The sequence below is a fragment of the Theropithecus gelada genome, chromosome 13, assembly GCF_003255815.1.
Source record: "Theropithecus gelada isolate Dixy chromosome 13, Tgel_1.0, whole genome shotgun sequence".
Lineage (NCBI taxonomy): Eukaryota > Metazoa > Chordata > Mammalia > Primates > Cercopithecidae > Theropithecus > Theropithecus gelada.
The window spans coordinates 84,595,511-84,622,628 of NC_037681.1; the positions used below are offsets into that span (position 1 = coordinate 84,595,511).

At 36.1% G+C, this 27,118-nt stretch overlaps 1 protein-coding gene across 3 annotated transcripts in view; it reads right to left on the reverse strand.

The window, feature by feature from the left end:
* VPS54 (VPS54, GARP complex subunit) overlaps positions 1–27,118 on the reverse strand; it is a 137,720-nt gene that overhangs the window by 82,476 nt on the left and 28,126 nt on the right. Inside the window, exons 3-7 of one of the 3 annotated variants that reach the window (XM_025355085.1) lie at positions 25,375–25,616; positions 15,835–15,913; positions 12,656–12,690; positions 8,930–9,061; positions 5,158–5,543 (exon numbers count right to left, since the gene is read on the reverse strand). In XM_025355085.1, the coding sequence (XP_025210870.1) occupies positions 5,158–5,543; positions 8,930–9,061; positions 12,656–12,690; positions 15,835–15,913; positions 25,375–25,616 (874 nt within the window). Of the gene's footprint in view, positions 1–5,157; positions 5,544–8,929; positions 9,062–12,655; positions 12,691–15,834; positions 15,914–18,730; positions 19,345–25,374; positions 25,617–27,118 lie in introns of those variants that run through there. The other 2 variants (XM_025355086.1, XM_025355087.1) reach the window with 2 other exon arrangements.

Sequence of the window (27,118 nt, forward strand, 5' to 3'; positions counted from 1 at the left end):
ATAAGAAAGAGCAAATAACAACACTACAGTACTAAGTTTCAAGGTAACTAAAGATTTTCTGTATCAAAATCTGCAAGATATCAACATTCAAATGCATTCTTGTGGGTTCATAATGAGACTTCCGTACTACATGTGCTTAAGCATTTGAATGCCATTAGCCTCAGCAATACTTTTAGTTAAATTACTATATAAATGATATATATTGTTTCAATGATTATCATTTTTATTGGTAATAGATAGCAAAATTTCATTGCATATGTAATGGCTAAAAATATTTATATCCCGACCAGGCACAGTAGCTCACGCCTGTAACCCCAGCACTTTGGGAGGCCAAGGTGGGCAGATCATGAGGTCAGGAGATGGAGACCATCCTGGCTAACACGGTGAAACCCTGTCTCTACTAAAAATATAATAAATTAGCTGGGTGTGGTGGCAGGCGCCTGTAGTCCCAGCTACTTGGGAGGCTGAGGCAGGAGACTGGCGTGAACCCAGGAGGTGGAGCTTGCAAGTGAGCCGAGATCACGCCACTGCACTCCAGCCGGGGCAACAGAGCGAGACTCTGTCTCAAAAAAAAAAAAAAAATTATGTCCTAATAATTAAAATCACCTAATTCTGCAACAATTCAGGCAGTAAAATCATTCAAAATTTTTTAAATTTATAAATTGAACAAATGTACAAAAGAATTATAATTATGAATTATGTAGTGAGTCAATATTACCCTTCAAGTTCTGAAGAGGGGAAATCAAAGTTTGGAACTTACACAGATACATCATACCCCCAAATCCATTAGTAGAAACCTCTTTGAATAGAGACAGGAAGATGTGTTAGTTGAAAATTTTGTTTTAGAAAGAACAAATTTATATAGGAAGATGCTACCACTTTAATTACAAATCATGAAAAAGTTGAGAACCCAACAGTAGTTATAAACCAGGCTTCTCAATTACGGTGCACATTAGTATTTCCCAGAGAGCTTTCAAAAAAATACAGATGCTCAAGCCTTAACCTCTAGAAAGTCTGACTTAATTGGCTGGGTGGGGTGTGGCACACTTTTTTAAAAGCTCTTCTGGAGATGTTATTATGCAGCCAGGATTAAGAACTACAGTCATATAGACTATAAATGGGGAATTAGGGACAATGATTATAGATGGGAAAAAAAAAAAGAGTGGAATAAAGTGTCAAGATACATTTGGTAATATACTGAATAATTCATAGATTTTACAAATATGTATTAAGATGTGTACAACATAGCTCTTATCCAAGACATTTAAATTCAAAGCCCAATAGAAAGATCTAAAATAAAAACACAAACCATAACAAAACATGGTAGGAGACTGTAAAATTTCATTAGAGAATATAAACAAGGTGCTCTGGGAGCTCAGAAGTCACCAAAAATGTTTACATAAAAAATAATTTCAAAGTCAAAAAATACAGAAGGAATGAGAAAAAAGAATACATACATAAGCATTATTTGCTACTAATGACTAGAAAAAATGTGATGTTAGGTTAATAGTACACAGAAAAATGGTAGACAAATAAAACTATTAAAATTCCTTTTTGAAAATAGAGATTTGCATTTGTGGTAGTTTAACTACTGGAAAATTTTGGTATGAAAATTTTCTTTAAAAGCAATAGAACCAGTCTGGGCAACATAGAAAGACCTTATCTCTACAAAAAAATAAAAAAAATTAGCCTGGCATGGTGGCACAGACCTATAGTCCTAGCTACCCAGGAGGCTGGGGCAGGAAGATCATTTGAGCCCAGGAGTTCAAGGCTATAGTTGAGCTATGATCGCACCATTGCACTCCAGCCTGGGTGACAGGGCAAGACTGCATATATATGTATTAAATAGAGCATTTTTAAAAAGCAATAGAAAGAACATTATAGCCAAAAGCAAAACCTGGACTAAGATCCATAAAATGGAAAGACTATTAACAAATAAATTCAAAAGAATCCTTTGCTTGTCCTACTGAAAGATTTCTTATTTCAAGTAAGACCCTATGCTTAGTATATGGCCCACAAAATGACTAAAATGTGGCCTCTGATATAAAAAAGACAAAAGCGTGTGAAATTCAAGTAGAATATTTCTTCTTTCCTAATGGGAGAGTATAATTATCTCTTATGCTTATGTTACCGTAAGAGACCTCCAATACATATTTTCCTGGATAAAAATCAATCTATAAAGCATCCAAAACTAATTCTTATGCTTCTAAATAAAGTTAAATGGCCTTAAATATATCTGTGAAGCTATACAAGAAAGTAACTAATGTTGATATTTAACAACCTTTAGCAAAAGGAAAGATAAAGTCAAGAAAGTAAATCATCATACAGGATTTGACAGATTTAAAACAAAACACAAACAAAAGAATGGGGTTACAATAACAAGTCTTAAACTACTTCAAGTATGATTCAGTATTCTTCCTTGATTATAAAAACATTTTCTTTTAGACTACTTTTGTTTTTGAAAATAATTTGCTATATGTTTATCAGAAGTTAGAGACTCAAGTTCTGATACCAAACTTTTAAACAGTTATAAACATATTGGAACTGACATTTGATAGGAAACTTTACAGAAATGTTTTACATGAAAAAATAATACTCTTTACACATGTGGTTCTAAAAAAAAAATAGAAAGATACTGAGCAAAATGTAGAAAATCAGAACATCTGAAAGTCTTTTTAAAAATCATAGACATTTTTGGCCAAGCATGGCGGCTAAGGCCTGTAATCACAGCACTCTGCGGGGCCAAGGAAGGCAGATGGTTTGAGCTCAGGAGTTTGAGACCAGACTGGGTAACATGGCAAGACCCCGTCTACTAAAAATAAAAATCAGGCCAGGCGTGGTAGCTCACACTTGTAATCCCAGCACTTTGGGAGGCCGAGATGGGCAGATCACCTAGGTCAGGAGTTTGAGACCAGGCTGGCTAATATGATGAAACCCTCTCTCTACTAAAAATACAAAAATTAGCTGGGCACGGTGGCGGGCGCCTGTAATCCCAGCTACCCGGGAGCTGAGGCAGGAGAATCGCCTGAACCCGGGAGGTGGAGGTTGCAGTGAACCAAGATCGTGCCACTGTACTCAAGCCTGGGCAACAGAGCTAGACTCCATCTCAAAAACATAAATAAATAAATAAATAAATAAAAATTAGCTAGGCAGGGTGGTATGTGTTTTTTAATCCCATCTACTCAGGAGGCTGAGGTGAGAGAATGGCTAGAGCCAGTGGTAGGCGGGGGGACTGAAGGTGGGAGCAGAGGTTGCAATAAGCTGAGAGCACACCACTGCACTCTAGCCTGGGCAACAGAGCGAGACCCTGTCTCGAAATAAATAAATAAATAAATAAATAAATAAATAAATAAATAAATAAAAGACATTTTTAAATGAAGAATATTTTATACTTTGAGTTAAGTTACCAAAAAAAGTAAGGTTGAAAACAAAGGTAAGCTCTTCCTTGAGCTCATAATAAATACAAGATTATAAAATTTATATTCTGTAGCCCAATAAATCATAAACTACTGAGAATAAATAAATATCCAACCCACTTCTTAAAATCACTTTTCATGAGTATTGACCATAAACTCTGAGTCAAGGAAAACAAAAGTAAACTGCATGAACTTTGAGGTAAAAATTAGAATAGTTTGAGAATTTGTGTTTGCCAAGGCAGCATTCAATCTTTGATTCTACTTCTCAGCCCTGTACTATCTACAGGATATTGGCTCCCAATATTCATCAACACTCATGATGTTATACAGTAAGTGATAAGTTAAAAATACAGCTTCTGTCATTATAGAAATTCATTTTTTAAGGCAACGACAACACTGACATTTATTGAAAAAATATATACCACATACAAATTCAAAAAAGATAAATCCTTATAATTTCAGAGGTGAAAGAAAAATTAAAAATCATGTAGTTTTCCTGGGTTCCATGCTGGGGAATTCAAAGTAGACTTCAAAAAAGCATGAATCACCCAAAATTGATTGCAAAAATTTTATGTACAGGTATATTTTTGTGGAAAGATGGTCCAACAGTAGCTTTCAATGGATTCTCAAAGAGGTTTGTGACTCAGAACGTTTTCTATAACCATCCATGTCTGGATTAGGTTCCACCCCTAAGGTCAGAGCTCCACAGCAATCTTTCCATTCATCACACTGTATTACACTATATAACTATGCAGTAATTTGTGTTTCCTTCCCCATGCCAAATAAATTGTAGAGACTTTTAGATCAATGAACATCTCTACTTTATTCCTGACTATATTCCCAGTATTCATTCTGTCTGGTACTTGACATGTAATAGGTGCTCAACAGCCATACCTTAACTGAATGAATCAATCAATTGTTCATCTAATTAAATTTTGTTCAAGCTTTAAAAATGCATCCTAAACATTCCAATTACATATCTTCAGTCAATAAGAATTTATAATTCAATTAAAATAAAATTTTTTGAGGCCAACTTTTCCATAATGGATTACGTTACAAAGCACATCTTCCATAAAACTTTATAGTCACTTACTAGTATGTGGTTTGGATGGTTTTCCCAGCAGATAGGAACTTCTACAAGGATACTGCAAGCCTGCTTAATGGAATGAAATTTTGATGGCTTGCAATTAGTCTATAAAATAAACACTTTGGAATGATTTCATATAAAATATCTAAAACCTAAGGTATTTTCAAAATAATAGGAGAAATTGGGTATTTTCTATCACTATGTTACATATTTTTTCTTTTGCAATTTGATAAACAGACTGTGAATCAGAAATGAATTTTAATAATTATTCCATTTTAAATCTACTAAAGGCTTTTAACACAAACTTAATTTTAAATATACTGGTATTCTCTCCACCTTGACCTACCATTGTGACACAAAGCTATTTCAACATTTTCAAAATGTTATTTTTAATGTGACTGGCCTTGCATTTATCTCATCTCCTAGAAATTTTAATTTTGCTTCTCCATCCAAATGTCTCTGTAAATATTATTCTTTATGATTTTTGTTTTGCTAATACTATAATATCAGATAACATCATTAAACAAATGATCAATCTGGAAGAAAAAATATCCATTTAACTTTAAATACATTCACATTTTTAACATTACACGCTAAATTTTATCCTTTAAAAATTTATAACATTATTTCTAGTGGCTTACTTAATGGACATACCGGAAACTGTGAATGCCCTGAAGTTCCTGCTGTAGAACCTCTTGTGTTGTTGCTATTAAGTCCAATGCTCCAACAAATTCAGAAGTAGATAGTAACACCTGTACTGTAGGCTGAGTCTGGTGTACAGTGGCCATTAACTTCAGCTTATTGTATACTTTAACACAATTATTTCTGGTAAGTGCCAGTCTTAAAATGTGGAGTGATCCTTCACACATTACTTTATCAATCTGTGCAATTTTATCTCGAAGCATTTTTACAGCCTGGGAAGTTTTCTTGAGGTAGTCCTGCAACTCGTGTTGAGAGGTCATTGCATGAAAAAATGCTTCTGAACGTAGAGAGATCTGGTGAGCAATGTTTACTTCCACAATATCCAGATAATGGCTCAGCTTAAAAGGGAAGGAAAAAAAATATGAAGTATTATGAGCATACCTTCCTTGATTATCCAAATACTTTATGACAATGATAAAAGATTTCTACATATACTTTAAATTCTATTATGTGAATTGTTTGATTGTGAGATTCTTGAAATTGGGCACAACAAAATGGAAGGAAGATAAAGAGTACAGCCCAAAGATATAAATGTAAGACAAAAGAGTACAAGGTGATTTACTTTCCTCCTGTTCCTAATATTACCACCTTCCAAACACCAACTGCCATCTAAAAGAGTACCCCACAGACATCTCAAATTACAATTCCAGTTTCATATATTCTAAGATCTGAGAGAAAGAGAATGATCTCCTTAGCCCCCAACATCATCACACATCATTTATCTGACTAAATAGATGATTATACCTTCCATTTATTGACCTCCTCCTATGGATTAGGCACAGGTATTTTATACACATCTAATTTTTCTAATTTTAACAATCTTGAAATATAGATATTATTATTATCATTTTACAGATGAGGAAACACAGAGTCATGTAGTTACTAAGTAGCAAAATTAAAATGTTGGTATATCTCTGACTGAAAAACTGAAGCTGTTTCTATTATACCATTCTGCCTCAAAGTGCTGAATAATCCAAGATAGGCTGATGGTTCAGTCACAAATTATAGATAAGGTACTATAATTCATTTGGACTTTTTCAGGTTGCTTATTTTACATTTAAAAAGTGATTCTTTTATCAATTTGTAAAACTCAGTTTATTTCCAATGTATTTTCCCCTTAAAAGTTCGACAAACGCCTTAAACAATTAGCTCATATATATTTTATTAGTAGTACTACCAAGATTAATTCTTATATATTTCAAATGCTTTTTAAATTTCAAATATAGACTTCTAAAACTTGTTTTGCTTTTTCTTCCTTTCTAACTGCATATGCCTTTTTTGGCTATACTATCTTTCCATTTTTCACCCATTTTTTTACTTTGAGATTTTTTTAACCCACAGTTCAGACTTCAGGCATTATCTCTGAATGTCTCGGGATAATTCATAGTTTCAAAGGGTTAATGAACTTTCAACATTTAAGTCTCATAAGATTAGAAGAGACTATTTGGTCATCAAATCTGTTCCCTTAAGGAAACACAGAGTATCATTCATATTTTCAATAATGCTCCTTCAATAATCTTACAATATCTAAATAGGTTACAAACAAATTTTTCCATAGTTTAAATCTTGAGTTTATGCCCTTTTGCTCTTTCATCTTCAATATGGTTGTTCATTATTCACTAAAAAAGCAAAATCGGCACAAATGTACTAGGGTAAATTGCAAGGTAACATGAACGCAATTCCCAGAATAGTCAATGGAGAATAGATAACTTTAGGACAGTGCTACCCAGAATGTGATTTATATGCTGCTGCCAATCTGTGGACTGTTTAACATGGCCATAATAAAATAAAGAATTTTGCTAGAAAGTAAATCAACCACATCATTAAGCACACTTTTTTAATGAGGTAAGCAGTGCAGTGATTTGCATTTCAGTGCAAACTCCTTATTTTACTGCAGACCAGTACTTTGCAGAGCACAATAGAATACAAATTTCGTTAATTCTAGTTATAGCATCCTTGCTCTTTAAAGCGAACACGATAAACCAGCTGTTGTCCTCATAAAAGGAGTTTAAAAGTGCTCTCTTGGAATCCTGTCTTCTATGCCTATTCTAAGAACAGAGCAGGATGAAAAGGAGTCAGAATGTAAATATAGCAAATCTGATTCTGCAATTTACAAATAAAAAATTTTCCATTACTTTAGTCACTTTAAACATTCAGCATAAGAAAAACATTTGGGTCTCAAAGATTTTTTGAATTTTCAATAATCCATTGATTTACTCTTTTCAAGGCATAACATTTTTATAGTTTATTTCCTATTAAAATGCTATAAAGGAAATAATTTTAAAATTATCTGTATTAAAAGTATCTGTATAGATTGATAAGACTACTGGCTTTTGCTGTTTTTCTCTTTTTAAGGTATTATTCTATCAGGGCATATACTTAGAATATGAAAGCCTGTGTCTTGAGAAAGCCTGTTTCTCGAGCAAGCCTGTGTCTCTAAACCCATGGTTTTTGTCAGATTTATGAATTTGTTCTTATGCATGGAAAAACCTTTTTATAGGTGAAAATGTTGCCAAAGGAAAAAGCTCATTTTCATTTTCAATTGTGAGAAAAGGAATACTCATGATTCCTTCCCCACATTTCTTCTTCTCTCCTCCCCAAGCTAGTCTTTTCTCCAGTTTCTGACGAGGACTGAACCAAATTTATTGATGTCTTCCTGAGACAAGCTTTCAGATTGCCAAGGGATACCACTAAAGTAAAACAAAATCACTACTTCTCATTTTAAGAACTACCATCAGTTTTAGAAGAACTCTAAACTGAATGCTAAGAAAGAACAGAGATGAAATGTCTTTAGAAGATTCTTGATAAGTAAATTATATTTAAAGGTCTAAATATTAAATGACTTTCAAGGTGTTGACTTCTGGACTATATAGAACATTGTAAAATGTAAAGAACTGCTGACTAGTAACATGTAAAAGACTAGGCTTTGCAAAGCTACAAAAACAAGAAGAATATTGTATTTCTTTAACTAAGATATTTTTGTTTCAAAATAATCATCCCTATGTGAAAATGAAGAAAAACAGTACCTCGGAAAACATTGGTTTTCTGTGCTTTAAATCATTCTTATAAAATTAAACCATATGGGGCTGGGCACGGTGGCTCACACCTGCAATCTCAGCACTTTGGGAGGCCAAGGTGGGCAGATCATGAGGTCAGGATTTCAAGACTAGCCTGGCCAACATGGTGAAGCCCCATCTCTACTAAAATACAAAAAATCAGCCAAGCATGGTGGTGCACACCTGTAGTCGCAGCTACTAGGGAGGCCGAGGAAGGAAAATCACTTGAACCCAAGAGGTGGAGGTTGCGGTGAGTGGAGATTGCGCCACTGCACTCCAGCCTGGGCAATAGAGAGAGACTCCGTCTCAAAAAATAAATAAATAAAAATAAATAAAATTAGCCAATATGTAAATAAAATATCTGGGATAAATGCAAAGCAATTTATTGTGTTAGCTAATATATCCTTTCAATTAAAATTCCATCAACTGCTCTTTCAGGTAAGAAGTACTCAAATAGTAAGTTTTGCCTTATTCATCTGCACAACTTGTGTTCCACTGAGCCGAAATGCTGTTAGTTTATTAGTTAAGATTGGGAGGCTTATAGTTGTCAGTAACAACAAAAATGAATTTAAAAGTACAGCTTACTAAATAACTAAATCTGAACCCATGCAAACAGTACCGCTTAACTAGAATAGTTTCCTACATGGATAAAGTCAAAAAGAAATTACCTTTTCTTGAAGCAACTTTGAGGAAGCTGCATCACGATTTCCTTTTCCACCAGCAGTATTAAAATGAGACCATGGTAAAACTGAATTAAAAGTTAAGGAATCATCCAAGGCAAAATCTGGTTTCATAAAAATCTATTAAAAAAATGCATTTCCCTCAATTAGATAAGTATTTTCCTTATACCCATTATCTCTTCTAACATCATGATCATTAAACAAAATTAATGTGGATCTTGAGTATGAATAGCAAAAGCAAGTAATAACGGTTATTTACACAAATATCCATTAAGAAAAATGTGTAAATTTCTCACCAAGCTTAAAATACTCATAAAAGATAGAAAATGCTTTTTGCCTTTACCAATGGAGATGGTCATTCTATTACTACATGATCATACTCACTAATGCAGTCCTACAGGTACATACCAGGGCAGATATAATACTTATCCTAAAATTTCCACATTATTTCCCACTGATAGTTTTTTAAAATGCCAAATATCAATTTCTCTAACCTATATTTCTATTTTCTCCTGCTCAAAATTGTTTTAAAATTAGTTTAGATTAAGCATACAATAAATATTAAAACCAAAACAAATTCAATTTTATGAATAGACTACTTTTCCCTTACATATCACGACCAGCTAGGCAACAAGACCTATCCGTTATATTTTGTAAATATCCCTTGAATCTCTGCTTTCCTGTATCTCCACAGCATTCAGCAGTTCAGCTCTTCAATATCTCTGGATTACAGTAAATATCTATTTACTGATATCCTTCCCTAATCCATCCCCTATACTACTGTTAGAGATACTCCTCTAAAATGTTGAGTATAACTGTATTAACTTCCTGTTTAAAACTCTCAGTAGATTCCCATGACCCACAGACCAAACTATTTAGAATGGCATCCAAAACCCTTCATTGTTTTTCTGGACCCACTTACCTCTTTGTATCTTGTCACTCCCACTATTTACCCACTACACTCTAGCAATATTCAATTCTCTTCCATACTCTTATTCTTTTTATAATGCATGTATTAATATATAAAGTATGGGCTGGGCGTGGTGGCTAACGCCTGTAATCCCAGCACTTTGGGAGAACAAGGTGGGCGGATCATGAGGTCAGGAGATCGAGACCACGGTGAAACTCTGTCTCTACTAAAAATACAAAAAATTAGCCAGGCATGGTGGCAGGCGCCTGTAGTCCCAGCTACTCAGGAGGCTGAGGCAGGAGAATGGCGTGAACCCGGGAGGCAGAGCTTGCAGTGAGCTGAGATCACGCCACTGCACTCCAGCCTGGGCGACAGAGCAAGACTCCATCTCAAAAAAATATATATATATATATTATATATATATATAAAGTATGTATATCTTTATATGCATACATCTGGCCTAGAATGCCTTTTCTTATACATCTTCCTGAAAAACATGATGCAATCAAAAGGGCAAATGTGTCCTTCCTTATGCATGACATAATGACTCCCATCTCTGAACACAAATATATCATGCATAGTTAATTATTTACCTCATACTTTATAGAAATTATTTATTTAGTATGAATATCTCCCCCTGGAGACCATATGTTTTGCAGGGTTAGATTTATAGCTTATTTTTGTATCTCTAGTACGAAGCATAGGGCCTAAAACGTGGTTTAATCAATTTATGTATTTATTTATATACTGTATTTTATTTGCTGATTTATTTTAACTATATACAAAAATTAGAATGAATATGGTAGAAAAAAATCTAACTAGAGACATGAGTAAATTTTCTAATCCCCGCTTTGGTATTGTAACTAAAAGTATTGATTAATTCAATAAATATTTACTGACTGTTTCCGATGCTAGGCACTGAGGGAGAAACAAAGATAATTTAATAAAGAGACCCTCATCTCATGGAGCTTCAATTCAAGGGATGTGATATAATATGTATATAAAATCTCATAAGGAGACTGGGCCCGGTGGTTCACGCCTGTAATCCCAGCACTTTCGGAGGCCAGGTGGGCAGATCACTTGAAGTCAGAAGTTTGAGACCAGCCTAGCCTGGCCAATGTAGCAAAACTCCGTCTCTTCTAAAAATACAATAATTACCCAAGCCGGGTAGCAGGTGCCTATAATCCCAGCTACTGGGGAGGCTGAAGTAAGAGAATTGCTTGAACCTGGGAGGTGGAGGTTGCAGTGAGCCAAGATTATGCCACTGCACTCCAACCTGGGCAACAGAGAGAGAGACTCTGCCTCAAAAAAAAAAAAAAAAAAAAAAATCTTTTAAGGAGAAGAGTGACAAATCCTTAAAGGGGTAGCAGAGGGATGAGGGAAGAATCCCAGATAAAATGTTACGGGACTTAGGCAAAGGGGCCAATTATCTTCTGTTGGAAAGAACGAGAAAGCACCCATGTAAAGGTGCCATTTTAAGCAAAAGATTATAGAGAATTAGATATGGGAAGATGACGGAAAAGTCTTCCAGGATCAAGAAACAGTGCAAATAAAGCACAGAGCCATCAAAAAAAAGTTTGGCTGAAGTAAAGAATGTGTAAAGATTACATGAAAGTGAACAATGAGCCTTAAATGACAAACTTTGAATATTATTTTGTAGGATCAAATAAATGATAAAAACGATCTCCTTCTCCCATTTTTGTGTCTTTCATCTTCTCTTTCTTACTCTAAAGAACAACTGTCAGGAGGCCGAGATGAGCGGATCACGAGGTCAGGAGATCGAGACCATCCTGGCTAACACGGTGAAACCCCGTCTCTACTAAAAAATACAAAAAACTAGCCGGGCGAGGTGGCAGGCGCCTGTAGTCCCAGCTACTCGGGAGGCTGAGGCGGGAGAATGGCGTGAACCTGGGAGGCGGAGCTTGCAGGGAGCTGAGATCCGGCCACTGCACTCCAGCCTGGCGACAGAGCGAGACTCCGTCTCAAAAAAAAAAAAAAAAAAAAAAGGAACAACTGTCACAGACCTATCTGAGAATCTGATGAAGGTAATCAACTCTTCCCAGAAAAAAAAATGGATCTATTATACATCTCGACAAAATTTGTTATACAGAGTATCTCTTAATAATTTGAAGAGGTTGAATGATCAGCAAAATTTTTTTAAGGGAAAGACTTAAAAATATTTGTAAATTTCAGTGATGAGAAAGAGACTGATGATGCAAAAGAGAAAAAACACCACAAATATACATCATTTTAACTTGTCAATTAAAAACATTTTTTCATTTAAAAAAAGGCCAGGCACGGTGGCTCATACCTATAATCCCAGGCCAAGGTGGACGGATCACTTGAGGTCAGGAGTTGGGGACCAGCCTGGCCAACACAGTGAAACCCTGTCTCTACTAAAAATACAAAACAAAAAAAGTAACTGTGCATGTTGGCATGCACCTGTAATCCCACCTACTCAGGATGCTGAGGCAGGAGAATCACTGGAACTCAGGAGACAGAGGTTACAGTGAGCCGAGATCACAGAACTGCACTCCAGCCTGCGAGACTGAGCAAGACTCTGTCTCAAAATAAGTAAGAGAAAGAAAAGCAAAAAGAAAGACAAAGAAAGACAAAGAAAGAAGGAAAGAAAAAAAATAAAGAACGAGAAATAAGAAAAGTGATGCAACACAGCCCAGAAGAGACAAAGTAGCCAAAGTGTCAAAAAAAAAAAAAAAAAAAAAAAGCCAAATGAAATCTCCTTGTAAGGCAAAATTAAAGATCAAATATTAAAAGGCAATTTTCTCATGTTTAAGCTTTGTTACCTTAGGTACTTGCTCCAGATCTGTCCTGGATTTATCTATTTAAAAAAGAAGGGAAAATATTATTTTTAAAACTTGTTTTCATTTTAACTCCATAAAGTACATTTTGACAGATTCAATATTGTACTGGGTCACATCCAAATAGCTACTTAAGTTTATTCCTTCAACAAATATCTATCAAGCACCTATTATATGCCTAGTAGTAGGCAAAGCACTGAACAAAACAATGTTTCAAGTAATTGCAATCTATTACATAGCAGCAATAAAACAGCTAAATACATCTCAAATCTTTTTAATCAGACATAACAAGGCTTTATGCTATCTCAGTTGTCCTCAACCCCCAGGCCACGAACGGGTAGTGATCCATGGCCTGTTAGGAACCAGATCACACAGCAGGAGGTGAGCAGTGGCCACAAGCAAAGCTTCATCTGTATTTACAGCTACTCCCCATAGCTCACATTACCATCTGAGCTCCACCTTCTGTCAGATCAGTGGTGGCACTAGGTTCTCATAGGAGCACAAACCCTAATGTGAACTGCACATGTCAGAGATCTAGGTTGTGCCCTCCTTATAAGAATCTAATGCCTGACTATCTATCACTGTCTCCCATCTCCCCCAGATGGGACCATTTAGTTCCAGGAAAATAAGCTCAGGGCTCCCACTGACTCTACATTATGATGAGTTGTATAATTATTTCATTATATTTTACAATGTAATGGTAGAAATAAAGTGCACAATAAAGGTAATGTACTTGAATCATCCCAAAACTATCTCCCCACAAACCGCTTGGTCTGTGGAAAAATTGTTTACCACGAAACCAGTCCCTGGTGCCAAAAAGATTGAGGACTGCTGTGCTATCTTTTTAAATTTTGGTAAGATTGAATATGGCATGCTACGTAGATTTTTTTTAATGAATTAAATTCTAAAGTAGGAATACTGTTTTTATTGTTTAAAAGATCTATCATCCCTTCCAGAATTTCTTATGATCAAAGGTTGCTTTTTTATACTATATTAATTTTCTTCTCAGTCATCTTAAGGCTGAGATACACACTTATCTTCAAATGAACCTACTTTACTTTCATCCTGCCAATCCAAACTTAGATAAGGTACTACTCTCCTCTTCAAAACCAACCTTTCTGCACTTAGACTCCATTCCCTCCTGCCTCTGCCATCAGGTTAATCAGTTTATTCTGTCTGTCTCGGTACCTTCAGCCTCTTCCCTTGTACTAGCTCTCTTATCTCTGTATATAAACATGCTCAGTTCTTTCCCATTAAAATGTGTATATATACACACACATACACACATATATATTTTTTATATATATATATAAAGAAAAAGATAAAACTCGGGGCCAGGACCAGGTTGAGGCAAGGGTGGGACCTCAGATGCAAAAGTACTTACTCTCAGGGATAGTCAAATGCCTCTCTTACCTGATCTAGTCCTGGCCATGAAAAAATATTCTTCCACTCTGTTCCCTGTAGTCAATAATCTATCTCAAATCTTCTAGTGACATAATAGTAGTAGTCTACGTTTCTTTCTCTTATACTCACTCCTTAAAACATAGTATTGAGGTTTCTGGACCTGCCATAAATGCTCTCCCTGAGATGTCCTAATTGCCAAAACAAAGGAGACTTCTCAGTGTACAAATCAATCTATCCCTGAAGTATTCTGACATTATAGACCAACTAATTGTTCTTACTTTCTGAAATCCTTGCTAGCTTTAACTTTTAAGGTGCAATTCTCTCTTGGTTGACTTTCCTATCTCTCTGACCACTTTCTGTCTCCTTCACAGGTATCTCACCTTCTGTCGGCCCATTAAATGCGACAGCTTAATTAGTGCTCCATCACCAGTCGTTTTCTTCTCACTACTCACATCTTCCCTGGGCAATCTCACCCAATGTCCTTGGATTCAACCACCATGCTATTGTCCAGCATACCTGTCTACCTACATCTTCAGCCTAAATCTTCAACCTGAGCTCCACATTGCCAAAAAGGCATGTCCTTCACTGCAAATCTGCAACTAAACTTGCCTCCATCTCCCTCAAAATTCCTCCTCCTATATTGCCTCTCTCACTGAATTGCACTGTCACCCACCCAGTTGTCCAAGCAAGAAACCTGAGAATTGTCCTTGAATCATCTTGCTCCATTACCAATAACTGGCCACCAAAACCTGTGTCTCAATCTCTGAGTTACTTCCCAAAGGCCTAATTTCTTCTCCATCTCCATTGTAACTGTTACTGGAATATCATTTCTCATTTGTATTACTGCAGTAGCCTCCACTGTCTCCTTGCCTCTAGTCTAATCATCATCCCATAATTCACCATCCACAACTATTTTCACATAAAAGTATAATCATAAATCCGATCATGCCTAGTTAAAAATACTATGTAGCTTTATAGTGTCTTCAGAAAAAGTAAAATTCCTTATCACAGCATATAAGTTTCTTCATGATCTGACCCCTGTCTATGCTTCAGTCTCATTTCTTGCTCCCAGTAGAACCAACATATAAACTCTTACAGTTCCTTGAACATTCTGTTCTCTCTTTATTCTATGGCTTTGTATAAACTATTCCCTTTTCTTGGAATGTCTTCTCCCATGTAAATGTTTCAAACTAACAACTTTAAAACACACGGAATCACTGTCAACTCTAGGAATGCTTCTAAAGCTAAGTTAGGCATGTTATACAACTTTACCACACTGAACTTACTCTTTAATATACAACGATACAATTATTGGTTTATTTCTTTAAACTTATTCAGGAGAACATCAGTTCTTTGAGGACCAAAGCTACTTTTTACTCATCTATAGGTTTACTTTAGGGTCTCACTACATTACTGTTCTCAAACTCACAGGCTCAAGCAATCCTCCCACCTCAGCCTCCCAAGTAGTTGGGAATATACACATGTGCCATCATGTCTAGCTTACTCATCTATTTTTAAGCAACAAGGAACATACCAAGCACGAAGATATTCAATCAATATTTGTTGAACTGAAGGATTATACTACTGTCAGATCTATTTTTCTCTTAGAAGTTCTCAGAAAATATTATAATCATAAGTTATAAAAATTTTACTAGAAATAAAAATTATAGATATAATAGGCAATAAGGTCTCAAAATAAAGATCTTGTTCACTAATATTTATGCTATGCTTTATTATCTATAAATAACACATATTCATACCATGAGTATGTAAAAGAGTCCTTTCAAAGGTATCTTTAGGAGGACAAATATTCTTGCATCTCTCATGAATCTTCTCTCTCTAATAAAAAGACAAATAACATGATCAATGTATGTGTAAACATGAGTATTCAAAGCAAGAAAATGTTTTGCAACAGAATATCAGAATATGCCACATTAGTCCTACGACTTTGAATATGAATCAGTAGCCACATAAACTTAAATACAAGTAACGAGTGTGCTTAATAAACCAAATACCTCTATGAGATCTACACACATCCATATACCTATATCCATTCCATCTTATATAATTATAGTAAATTCTCCATATTTAGAATAAAGTGGGAAAGCAAATGGAAAATATTTATATAACAAATCAATTAGGAGAATAATTTGAATCAAGAAAGAAAATTCAAAAACCTATATATTTAAGATAGAAAGAAATTAGGCCAGGTGCTGTGGCTCACACCTGTAATCTCAGCACTTTCGGAGGCCAAGGTGGGCAGATCACCTGAGGTCAAGAGTTCAAGACTAGCCTGGCCAACATGGTGAAACCCTATCTCTACTAAAAATACAAAAATTAGCCAGGAGTAGTGGCGCACACCTGTAATCCCAGCTAGTGCAGAGGCTGAGGCACAAGAATCGCTTAAACCCACGAGGCGGAGGCTGCAGGGAGCCGAAATCGTGTCAACCAATGCACTCCAGCCCGGGTGGCAAAGTGAGACTCCAAGGAGGGAGGGAGGGAGGGAAGGAGGGAAGGAGGGGAGGGAGGAAGGAAGGAAGGAGGGGAAGGAGGAAGGAAGGAAGGGAGGGAGGGAGGGAGGGAGGCAGGGAGGGAAGAATTATTGACACATTCTGAGTCAAAAAACAAAAAAAATCTCACTCTGATTTAGAATCAGATGAACACTAACAACATTATTATATTTTCAGAGATATCACTGAAAGGATACCTGAGAAAGTGAAGTGTGGTAACAAGAAAAGCAGCAGGCCAGCAGTGTTCAGAGTTCTGGTAGCAATTCTATCAGTTACTACAGGACTGTTTTCCAAAGTGGCCATACCACTTTGCATGCCCACCAGCAATAAATAAGAGTTCCTGTTGTTCTATATCCTTGTCAACATTTGGTATTGTCAGTGTTTTAGATTTTTGCTATTCTAATAGATATGTAATGGCATCTCATTTTAATTAGGAATTCCTTAATGACATTTGATATTGAGCATCTTTTTATATGCTTATTTGCCATCTGCATTATCTTCTTTGGTGAGGTATTCAGATCTTTTGCTCTTATTTTTGAAGGTAAAACATATATAACATAAAATTTATCATGTAAAATTATTTGCTATGTTGACCATCTTTTCATGTGTTAATTGTACACTTCTATATCTTTTTTGGGAAAAGGTCTATTAAGTCCTTTACTCATTTTTTAATTTGGCTGTGTTGTTGTTGTTGAGTTTTAACTCCTTCGTTTATTTTTGCTACCAGTCCCTTTTTATTTTTTGAGACAGGGTCTAGTTCTGTTGCCCAGGCTGAAGTTCCTCACTGTAACTTCAAATTTCAGGGCTCAAGCGATCCTCCTGCCTCAGCCTCCAGAACAGCTAGGACTACAGATGCACACCACCATGCCTAATTTTTCTAATTTTTTCTTGTAGAGATGGGTTCTTACTATGTTGCCCAGACTGGTCCTGAACTCCCGGTCTCAAGTGATTCTCCCACCTCCACTTCCTAAAGTGCTAGGATTACAAGGAATAAGCCACCACACCCGACCGTCAATCCTGTAACAGATACATGTTTTGTAAATATTTTCTCCCAGTCTTTGGCTTGTCTTTTCATTCTGTTAACAGTGTCTTTCACAGAGTAGAACTTTTTAATTTTAATGAAGTTCGACTTTTCAATTTTTTCTTTCATGGATTGTGCTTTTCTCATATCTAAAACGTCATTACCAAACCCAAGGTTACCTAGATTTTCTCCTATGTTATCATCTAGAAGTTTTATAGTTTTGCATTTTACATTAAGGTCTATCTTCAACTTTGAGCTAATTTCCATGAATAGTGCAAGGTGGTGTGTCTATATTCTTTCTCTTTGGTATGTGGATGTCTAGTTGTTTCGATACCATTTGTTCAAACAACTATCCTTTCTCTATTGAATTACCTTTGCCCCTTTGTTAAAAATCAGGTGATTGTATTTGTGTGGGTCTATCTATGGGTTCTCTGTTCCACTGATCTGTATGTCTATTCTTTCACCAATACGACATTGTCTTGATTACCGTAGCTTTATAGCAAAACTTCAAATTGGGAGGTATCAGTCCTTCAGTTTTGTTCCTCTTTTAATACTGTGTTAGCTATTCTGGGTCTTTTTCTATATAAGCTTTAGAGTCAGTTTTCAATATCCACGAAACCAACTGCTAGGATTTTAATCAGGATTATGTTGACTCTATTGATCAAGTTGGGAAAAAGAGACTCCTTGACAATATTGAGTCTTTCTATCCACATATATGAACTACCTCTCCATTTATTTATTTAATTTCTTTCATCAGAGTCTTGTAGTTTTCCTCAGATAGATCTTATATATATTTAGATTTATACATAAAGGCTTCATTTTCTTTGATGCTAATGTAAATTGCATTGGGTTTTTAATTTCAAATTCCAACTGTTCACTGCTGGTATATAAGAAAGTAATTAATTTTATATATTAACCTGGTATCTTGCAACCTTACTATAGTCACTTATTAGTTCCAGGAGTTTCTTTTTGGATTCTTTGGGATTTTCCACACAATCATTTCATCTGGAAACAGTTTTACTTCTTCCTAATTTTTATATATTTTATTTCCTTTTCTTGTCTTATTACATTAGTTAGGACTTCCAAGACAATGTTAAAAGAAATAGTGAGATGGGACATCCTTACCTTGATCCTGTTCATAGTGGGAAGCATTTAGTTTCCCCCATTAGCTATAGAGTTTTTGTAGATTTTTTTCTCTCTTGAGACAAGAGTCTCACTCTGTCGCCCAGTCTGGAGTGCAGTGGTGTAATCTTGGTTCACTGCAACCTCCACCTCCTGGGTCCAAGTGATTCTCATGTCTCAGCCTCCCAAGTAGCTGAAATCGCCATTGCAAAATTATAACTGAGACAGTGAAAGAGATCTGACCTAACCAACTCCATCTTGCTTCTAACCTCCAACGTGTTCTTGTCCATTCTTGGGCACAGGGTGAACTAACTTTGGGAGGAATTTAGTTTATAGTTTAAAACAAAGACGATAACAGTCCTTTTCCAAAACAAAACCACCTTCTTGCCTGGGGGCTAGACTGCCTTTGTTGGACTAACAAATTAGCCACAAGATTAGAAATTACGGTTTAGGGGTCAAGTCATGCAGCTGGAGACTACAAGATTCTGACCCTCCCCCTAAACTGCTCCTAAGATCCACGGTTGAGATATTTTGCAGACGCTGTACTTGATGGATTAGCTGGTACCACCCAGATCAATAAACTGGCTCATCTGACCTTGTGGGCCCCACCCAGGAACTGACTCAGCACATGGAGATGGCTTCTCCCTATGATATCATCACTGACCTGACCAATCAGCACAGCCAGCTCACTGGATTCCCCTCACCCACCAAGATGTCCTTAAAAACTCTGATCCTCGAATGCTTGGGGAGACTGATTTGAGTAATAATAAAACTCTAGTCTTCCACACAGCCAGCTCTGCATGGATTCCTCATTCTCTATTGCAATTCCCCTGTCTCAATAAATCAGCTGTCTAGGCAGCAGGCAAGGTGAACCCATTGGTGGTTACATAGCTGGGATTACAGGCGTGTGCCACCATGCCCAGCTAAATTTTGTGTTTTCAGTAGAGATGAGTTTCGCCATGTTGGCCAGGCTGGTCTCAAGTCCTGGCCTCAAGCATCCTGCCAAAGTGCTGGGATTACAGGCGTGAGCCGACACGCCCAGTACATTCTTTATCAAGTTAAAGAAATTCCTTCCTGTTCCTAGTTTGCTGAGAGTTCTTTTTTTAAAAAAATAATGAATGGCCAACACGGGCAGACTGTTTGAGCTCAGGAGTTTGAGACCAGCCTGGACAACATGGCAAAACCCTGTCACTACAAAATATACAAAAATTAGCCAGGTGTGGTGTTGTGGTGGTGCTCACCTGTAGTCCCAGCTACTTGGGGGGTGCTGAGATGGGAGGATTGCTTGAGCGGGGAGGTTGAGGCTGCAGTGAGCTGTGATTGTGCACTGCACTCCAGCCTGGGCAACACAGCGTGACCTTGTCTCAAAAAAAAAAAAAAAAAAAGGTCTAAAGTTTTCTTTACTTATTATGTCTTTGTCTGATTTTAGTATTAGCTTCATGATGGCCTCACCAAATGCATTACAAAGTATGTCCTTAGCTTCTATTTCCTGAAATAGATTATAAATAATTGGTGTAATTTCTTACCGAAATGTTTGGTAGAATTCACCAGGGAACCCATCTGGGCCTGGTGATTTCTGTTTTGAGCAGTATGATTGATTCAATTTCTTTAATAAATATAGGCCTATTCAAAATATTTATTTCTTGTTGTGTAAGCTTTGGTAAATTGTGTCTTTCAAAATAAATCGGTCCATTTCACCTAGGATATCAAATTTCTGGGCATAGAATTGTTCACAATATTCTCTTATTATCCTTTTAATGTCTGTGGGATCAGTAGAAACAGCCCCTCTTTCATTTTTGATACTAATAGCTTGTATCTTCTCCTTTTTTTTTTTTTTTTTTGAGACAGTCTTGCCCTGTCACCCAGGCTGGAGTGCAATGGCGCAATCTCAGCTCACTGCAACTTCTGCCTCCCAGGTTCAAGTGATTCTCCTGCCTCAGCCCCCAAGTAGCTGGGATTACAGGCGCCCACCACCATACCCAGCTAATTTTTGTATTTTTAATAGAGATGGGGTTTCACCATGTTAGCCAGGCTGGTCTTGAACTCCTGGCCCCAGGTGACCCATCCACCTCAGCCTCCCAAAGTGCTGGGATTACAGGCATGAGCTACTGCACCCAGCCTTCTCTTTTTTCTTAATGTAGCTAAATGTTTATCAGTTTTATTGATCTCACAAAGAACCAGCTTTTGCTTTTGCTGATTTTCTCTATCGATTTGCTATTGTCAATTTCCCTGATTTCTGCTCTAATTTTTATTACTGCTTTTCTTCTGCTTACTTTGGATTAAATTTGCTCTTCTTTCGATAATTTCCTAAAGTAGAGCTTAGATTAATTTTAAATTTTCTTCTTAAGCATTCAATGAAGCCTTGAGTGCTTATTTAAGCAAGACTTCCCTGAAGCCTTACTTCCCTTGCATCCCACACATTTTTATAAGTTTGTATCAGCATTTCTTTAAGCTCACTGATTTCTTCCCCTGCCACTTCAAGCCTATTGATGAACTCATCAAAAGCATTCTTCATTTCTGTTATACTATCTTTGATTTGTAGCATTTCTTTTTGATTCTTAGTTTCCATCTCTCTGCTTACATCTGTTCTTGCATGTTGTCCATGTTTTCCACTACAGCCCTTAGTATATTAAACATAGTTACTCTGAGTTCCCAGTTTGATCATTCCAACATCACAACCGCATCTCAGTCTGATTCTGATACTTGATCTGTCTCTTTAAACAGTGTTTTCTGTCTGGTATGCATTGTAACGTTTTGCTGAAAGCCACATATGATATACCAAAGTTAAAAAGAACTGAGGTAAATAGGACTTTAGTATGAAGTTTTGTTTATCTGGCTAAGAATTAGGCTTTATTTACTCATTGTTATAGCTGCAGGTGTCAGAGGCTAAAATTTCCACTGGTGTCCTTGTTTTTCATCTCTCCTGCTATATTCAGGTTTCCCTGCAGACCTCTTAAATAAGGTCTGAGACATGTAGTCCTTTCAGTTGTATTCTCATTATTCAAGCACCCCACTGGTGTGGTGGTAATGTGTGAAGGGAGGGGAAGCATTCTATGATCTTATGATTAGGTTTCAGTCTTAGTGAGCCTGTGTCCCTGGGCTGTGACCTTCACAGGTACTTCTCAGTTGTTGATTTTCAGTTTGCTCAGATTTTTTGTTGTGAGAACAGGAGTGACAACTTCCAAGCTCCTTACATGACAGATCAGAAGTCTGTTTAACTTTTTAAGAAACTGCCAAACTTTTTTCCAAAGGGGTTGCAGCACTTTAAATTCCCACCAACAGTATATGAGAGTTCCAGTTACTCCATGAAGGCTGGCAGTAGGATGAAGCAAGCAAGAAGCATACGGTACAATATTTAAGGAGGTACCCACTCTCAGATTCCAGTGCCTCTCACATTTTGCTCACCTGCCTCACCTTATCCTAGAACTAGCTCCGTCTTCCACATCCTTACCAAAATTTGAAATAATGTCTGTAGATTTGGAATTACTGTTTCTGTAAATGTTTGGTAGAATTCTCCAGTGAAGCCATGTGGACCTGAGCTTTCTTTGTGGAAAGGTATTTAACTATATATCAATGTAACAAATATAAAGTTATTTCAGATTTTCTATTTCTTTTGTTTTTTGAGATGGAGTCTTGCTATCGCCCAGGCTGGAGTGCAATGCCTCGATCTCAGCTCACTGCAACCTCCACCTCCCAGGTTCATGCGACTCTTTTGCCTCAGCCTCCCGAGTAGCTGCGACTACAGGTGCACACCACCATGCCCGGCTAATTTTTGTACTTTTAGTAGAGACGGAGTTTCACAATGTTGGCCAGGCTGGTCTCGAACTCCTGACCTCAGGTGATGTGCCCACCATGGCCTCCCAAAGTGTGGGGATTATAGGCATGAGCCACCATGCCCAGCCAGATTATCTATTTTTTCTCAAAAGATATTTGGTATTTTGTGTCATTCAAGAAATCTGTAAATTCATTTAAGCTGTTGAATTTATTGGCACAAAGTTATTCATAATATTTCATTATTAGGCTTTTAATCTCTGTAGAATCTGTAGTGATATCACCTTTCTTATTCTTGTTATTGGTGACTTGTATCTTCTCTTTTTTTCCTAATCAGTATTGCCAAAGGCTTATCAAGTTTATCTTCTCAAAGAATCAGCTTTTGATTTCACTAATTTTCTCTATTGTTCTCTGATTTTGACTTTGATGTTTATTCTTTCTTTTATCTGTTTAATTTTTTTTTTTTTTTTTTGGAGACAGTGTCTTGCTCTGTCACCCAGGCTGGAATGCAATGGTGCAATCTCGGCTCACTGCAACCTCCACCACCCAGTTTCAAGTGATTCTCCCACTTCAGCCTCCCGAGTAGCTAGGATTACAGGCACTTGCCATCATGCCTGGCTAATTTTTTTGTATTTTTATAGAGATGGGGTTTCGCCATGTTGGCGAGGCTGGTCTTGAACTCCTGACCTCAGGTGATCCGCCCACCTTGTCCTCCCAAAGTGCTGGGATTACAGGCGTGAGCCACTGTGCCTGGCCATTTTTCCAGCTTCTTAAGGTGTAAGCTGAGGTCACTGACTTGAAATCATTATTCTTTCAATAATATATGCATTCAGTGCTACCAATTTCTCCCTAAGTGCTAACTGAGCATCACCCCACAAATCCTGATATGTTGTGTTTTCATTTCCATTCAGTTCAAACTACCTTCTGATTTTTCTTTCTTCTTTGACTCACATTTTATTTAGAAGTATAAAGTTCTGGTTTCCAAGTATCTGTGGATTTTCCACCAACCCTTCCATTATTAATTTCTATTTTAATTATACTGTGTTCAGAGAGCATACCGTGTATGAGGTGAAGTCTTCCAAATGTATTAAAATTTGTTTTCAAACCTAGAATATAGTCTATGTCCATAAATGTTTCATGAACACTTGGAAAAAAAAGTATATTCTTCTATGTTATATGGAGTGCTCTTTCAAGTCAGGCCAGGTTGGTTAATGGTTCAAGTCTATTAAAATCTCACTGATACTCTGCTTGTCCCATCATTTATTGAAAGAGTATTTGAAATCTCCACAATTATGAATAGCTACTTTGCCATAAAGTTCTCAGCTTCTGCCTCACATGTTTTGAAGCATATTAGGGGCAAAAATGTTTAAAACTATTATGTCTTCTTGATTAACTGACCCTTTTATCATTATAAAATAACATTCTTTATACATATTAATAGTTTTTGCTCTGAAATCTACTTTGTTATTAATATAGCCATTTCTGCTTTCTTTCGACTACTGTTAAGCATAGTATACATTTTTTCATCCTTTTAAATGTTTTTTTCTTTCTATTCAAAGTATGTTTCTTATATACAGCATATAATTGGGTCATCAAATCTCACAATCTCTACCTTTTAATTGGGATGCTTAAACCATTTAGATTTCATGTAATTAGTGATATAATTAGGCTTAAGATTATCATCTTGAAATTTATTTTATGTCCTATCCATTCTTTCTTTTTTTCTTTTTATGCCTTTGTTTGGATTGAGAATTTTTAAAATTCCATTTCTCTCTTCCATTATTAGCTGTAATTCTTTGTTTTGCTATTTTAGTGGTTGCTTTAGGGTTTATTGTTAAACCCCTTGCTAGAAACATAAGCTTTGTAAGGGAGGGAATTGATGTCAGTTTTGTTCTCTGCTGTATCCTCATGTTTAGAAGACTACCTGACACATGGAAGACATTCATTAAATATTTGATCAATACACAAATAGAAAAACCAAATTATAAGTTACAAAGGCATATTAATGTTCATCCACTTAACAATCACTAAGATCTGATCACTGAAAACAGTTTTTGTGTTCTGTTTTCAATGATCATATCTAAGTGATTGTTAATATGGCAATATATACATACAAAGGCAAACAAAATATACAGGTTCTGTATAAAAATATTTGATGGTAATAAAAATGAACCAGATGCTATATAGTTATACATTATTAATGTTAATACAGCCATATTCAAAAAAGTGCAAATTAAGTAAAATAAAACCAGCGAAATTCAAATTAGGCTTGCTAATGAAAAAAGTATAAAAAGGAATGGTTATAAAAATATAATATCCCTTGTACCACTTTAATGATTTTAATTATATTGATAACAGGCACTTACTAATAATCTAAAAATGAATTGATAGACCATCTAAAACTCTGTACTATACTCAGTCCTTGCTCTCAGACTGGGCTTAAAGTAATATATTAAGTTATAATTATGTCTGGAGATATTATAACTATCTGCTAGAGCTAGGGTGCTCTATAGAATTGTATGCAGTGAATCAGACAAAGAAACAGTAATATTCTGCCAATTTCTCAAACCTCACAAATCATCTGGACTTCATAGGTCTAATAGAATCATTTTCTCCTTGGTAAGTAGGGTAGGTTTCATGTTGAATCTTAGCATTATTTGGAATGTGTAATTCTGAAAAATCACGACTGTAAGAGAAATGTATTAAAATATATTTAAGCAAAGAATTAAATGCAACCCAGGACAGTATAATTTGTATGAACAAAAAGAATACTATAGGTTCATCAAACATTACTGGTCAAAAATCTATAATAAAGCATACTAAAAATATTTCTATTACTTTTGACCTGACGATAACTAGCCAAGATTAGATATTACCTGAGAAATTTCCTGTTGATATACTGTAAAATGTTCCTTGCTGATCTGTGGGAGGTAGAATGAAGGTATGACTTCAGTATCCACAAAGTTCAATCCCCATGTTTTTGTGAAGAAGTCAGATTCTCTTTTTGCTAATCTAGGATCATTTAATGCTGCTGGGAGATTTACTTTGGAATGATATACAGTCCATCTATGTTGATCTGTAACTAGAGATGGGGCAACATATAAACTATGTGAATCACCTGCAAAAAGTAAACAAGAGAACTCTGTAAATGCTGTAAAGTTGGTTCTATGTTTGAAAGTACACACTAGAAAACTAAAAATGCATAGATTTCATCTTACGCAAACCAACTAATCTTCCACAGTAAATGATTTAATAAAAATCAATCTGATTGAATAATCTTCAGCTGCCAGCATCAATTACTAAGGCTTTGAAAAACATGCACAAGATAAAAGATATGCAAAATTTGAGAGTTATAATTGCAGGGTGGAGTGAATAGTCAAAGTCTTTCATGAATTCCTTTCCTTAATGTACAATTACTCTATCTTTTTTTTTTAACATCAGAACTATGCTACCTTCAATTATAAATTTTCTATCCTTTAATACCCCACTGTTTTTTAGAGGTAGGCCTCTTTTCTATTACATCATGGCAGGTCCTCCTGGATAAAATATCCTTCGGCTTATAATTAGGTGACATAAATGTTGCTGTGGCAGTAATCATACAAGAAGGAAAAATATATACTCTATTCTCATTATCAGTAGTATTTTTGTTCTATAAAGTTATTGTGAATATGGAATTAGCAAATATTGAACCATTGCTTGTAGGGAAACTGAAGAGTTAGGTTCCTGTGAGCCTTTGGTCACAATAATTTCATCAACCGATCAATACATAACCTTGTTTTGTATGTTTAAAGATGCCTTATTCAGTATACATTATTGATTCACTAACACTGAACTTGTGGCTAACAGCACTGTAATTTATGCCTGAATGAAGCTCACACAACACATGTATATTCTCCGTAAGGGACATCATAGCCTTCTCGCACTTAGGAACTCCAGATAGCATTTTAGCACTATGCTTAAGGGCAATTTAAACAGCAAAATCACCAAGCTCCAAACATGTGGCACCAAGTAAAAACAGACCACAAAAAGAACACTAGTTTATAGTATGAGAGCTGAAACAAGAAGGCATAGCTTTGCCTTGTTCAACTTCAGCTGGGAATGCGTGTGTCAGGTATTTCAAACCTTTCGCTTCTCCGCACATGACTGCAAATTACCACAAATGTGCCACAGTAGTGATTTGGGGATTATGAATAAATTTTAAGGAGTCAGGAGAATTTGCAAATACATAATATGCAAATGATGAGGGCTGACTGTACCATGTTTTAAGCAGTTTTCAATCTGTACCTTCATTTTCAACACTTCTTCAGTTTATATAAGTAAAGCATGAAATACATGTAAAAAACTATATTCCAATTTCCCAATCATTTCCAAATGATTTTTTTTTTTTTTGAGATAGAGTCTCACTCTGTCACCCAAGCTGGAGTGCACTACAACCTCCACTTCCCAGGTTCAAGTGATTCTCCTGCCTCAGCCTCCCAAGTAGCTGGGATTACAGGCACGTGCCACCACACCCAACTAATTTTTTATGTTTTTGGTAGAGATGGGGTTTCACCATGTTGGCCAGGCTGGTGTTGAACTCCTGACCTCAAGTGATCTGCCTGCCTTGGCCTCCCAAAGTGC